The following is a 1,943-nucleotide window of genomic DNA, read 5'->3' on the forward strand; positions in this document are numbered from 1 at the left end:
ATCCAAGGGTCCAAATTATCCGGGGTCCAAAATCCAATCCAAAGAGTATCCGAGTTCCAAGTCCAGGGGGTAGCGGTGTTCGAATCCAGGTGGCGATGAGGTCCGGTTTGAAGCGAGGTAGGGAGGTGAAGTGGAGAGTAGATAGCCTTAGTAGTGTGGTGAGATGACTGACTTTATTTTTCCCCGGCGGGGCTTATATACAACATTTTGGCCGTGCGGCGGTGGGCTAGGCCAATAGCGGGCGGTGCTAGGTTGACCAATCACGCGGCGAGAGAGATAGCGAGCACATTTGCCGGCTCTATCGGTCTCTCTCGCGCCACGTATAAGGTCCCCACCCTCCCGCTACGGCCGCAGTCCCCGCCGACCGCGCGGCGATCAACACTTATACAGAACAACATAAAAACACATTATGGGCATACAAATATTTTTCATGAATTTAAATCTATATGTGGGCTTCAGTATGGCGATCACCAACCCCCGAAAGTGACAAATACTAGTCTTTATTGAGGAGGTGGTAGATCGCTTACACATACTGAAGCCTCCTATGCCACATTTAAAACCCCAGGAGGGCCGCCAAGTTGGTGTATGTACTTTTACGTCGGCAACACTCCCCCCTGCCGAGGAGGCATCTCTGCGCCGACGTCGTCCTTGATTTGCAACACGGCGAGCTTGACGGCGGTCGTGTGTAGGTTCCGGTGGCTGTCTGGACCCGGGCGCTCCTGACTTGTCCATCCTTCCCTGGTGTGACTGCTATGACGCGTCCCCGCGGCCATTCATTCCGCGGGAGGGCGGCGTCCGTTATTATGACCAGGTCATCGACCATGATCGGTGTGGCGGCCTGTTGCCACTTCCGTCGCTGTGCCAACGTCGGGAGATATTCCCTCATCCATCTTTTCCAAAATGCGTCGGCTAGTTTCTGCGCCACCCGCCATTGTTTTCTGACACAGTTGCGGGCTGGCGCGTCTCTGTAATCGGCCAGATGCGGCTGGGCCCCGCTCGACCCGATGAGAAAGTGCATCGGAGTCAGCGGAGCGTCGTCTCGGCTATCAAGCGAGACGTGGGTTAGGGGCCGAGTGTTTACTGTGTACTCGGCCTCCGCTATCGCTGTCATTAGCGTTTCCTCTCGGGGGGCTTGTTCCTTTAGAATCACCATAAGCGCCCCCTTTATCGACCGGACGAGCCGTTCCCAGGCTCCCCCCATGTGTGGCGCCGATGGCGGGTTGAACACCCATTTGATCCCTCTCCTTGTCGCCTCGTTCTGTAGTTCGGGATCGTGGGCTAGTTCCTTCATGGCGGCCGCCATCTCTTTGTCTGCGCCTCTGAAGTTCGTCCCGTTGTCCGAGTAGAGCGTTGTCGGATGTCCTCTGCGGGCCGCCATCCTTCTGAGGGCCTGCACCGTCGAGTCAGTACTCAACGACGGTGTAATTTCAATATGCACGGCCCTCGTAACCATGCACGTAAACAGGGCCCCGTATCGTTTCTCCCGGCGTCTTCCGATAGTTACGTATACGGCCCGAACATGTCCACCCCACAGTGGGTAAAGGCCTTACGTGATGATCGAGTCGGCCGGCAGGCAGCTGTCCCATGAGCGGAGGCTGCGGGCGGGCCTTCTGTATTCGACAGTAGCGGCACTCGTATATAATTTTCCTTATATTTGTCCGTAATCGTGTTATAAAGAACTGTTGTCTGAGTTCGCTGAGTGTCCGCTCTGTACTTGCGTGTTGCCGCGACTCGTGATAATGCCTTATCAATAGACGCGTATAGGCGTGCGCTCCGTCCAGTATGACGGGCGCCTTTAGTTGCTCGCTCACCGCGGGGGCTTCCATAATTCGCGTCCCCATTCTGAGGACGCTATCTTTATCGAGGTAGGGAGTGAGGCCCAGCAGGCGGCTGTTCCGCGGGAGGCACTCCCCCCGTCTAATTGCGGCTATCTCGGCGTGGTA

At 56.3% G+C, this 1,943-nt stretch overlaps 1 protein-coding gene across 1 annotated transcript; it reads right to left on the reverse strand.

Moving 5' to 3' along the window:
* Positions 1 to 553: 553 nt before the first annotated feature.
* Positions 554 to 1,453, reverse strand: LOC148279363 (uncharacterized). Its single transcript, XM_088230080.1, has one exon. The coding sequence runs from the start codon at positions 1,451 to 1,453 to the stop codon at positions 554 to 556; it is 900 nt and encodes a 299-aa protein (XP_088086206.1).
* Positions 1,454 to 1,943: the final 490 nt, after the last annotated feature.

This window comes from Micrasema longulum, unplaced genomic scaffold (assembly GCF_059751315.1).
Source record: "Micrasema longulum isolate JH-2025_06_02 unplaced genomic scaffold, ASM5975131v1 h1tg000729l, whole genome shotgun sequence".
Taxonomy (NCBI): Eukaryota; Metazoa; Arthropoda; class Insecta; order Trichoptera; family Brachycentridae; genus Micrasema; species Micrasema longulum.

Excerpts from the sequence above, each read along its gene's own strand:
- LOC148279363 (XM_088230080.1), bottom strand. The coding sequence starts at position 1,453 with ATGGTTACGAGGGCCGTGCATATTGAAATTACACCGTCGTTGAGTACT.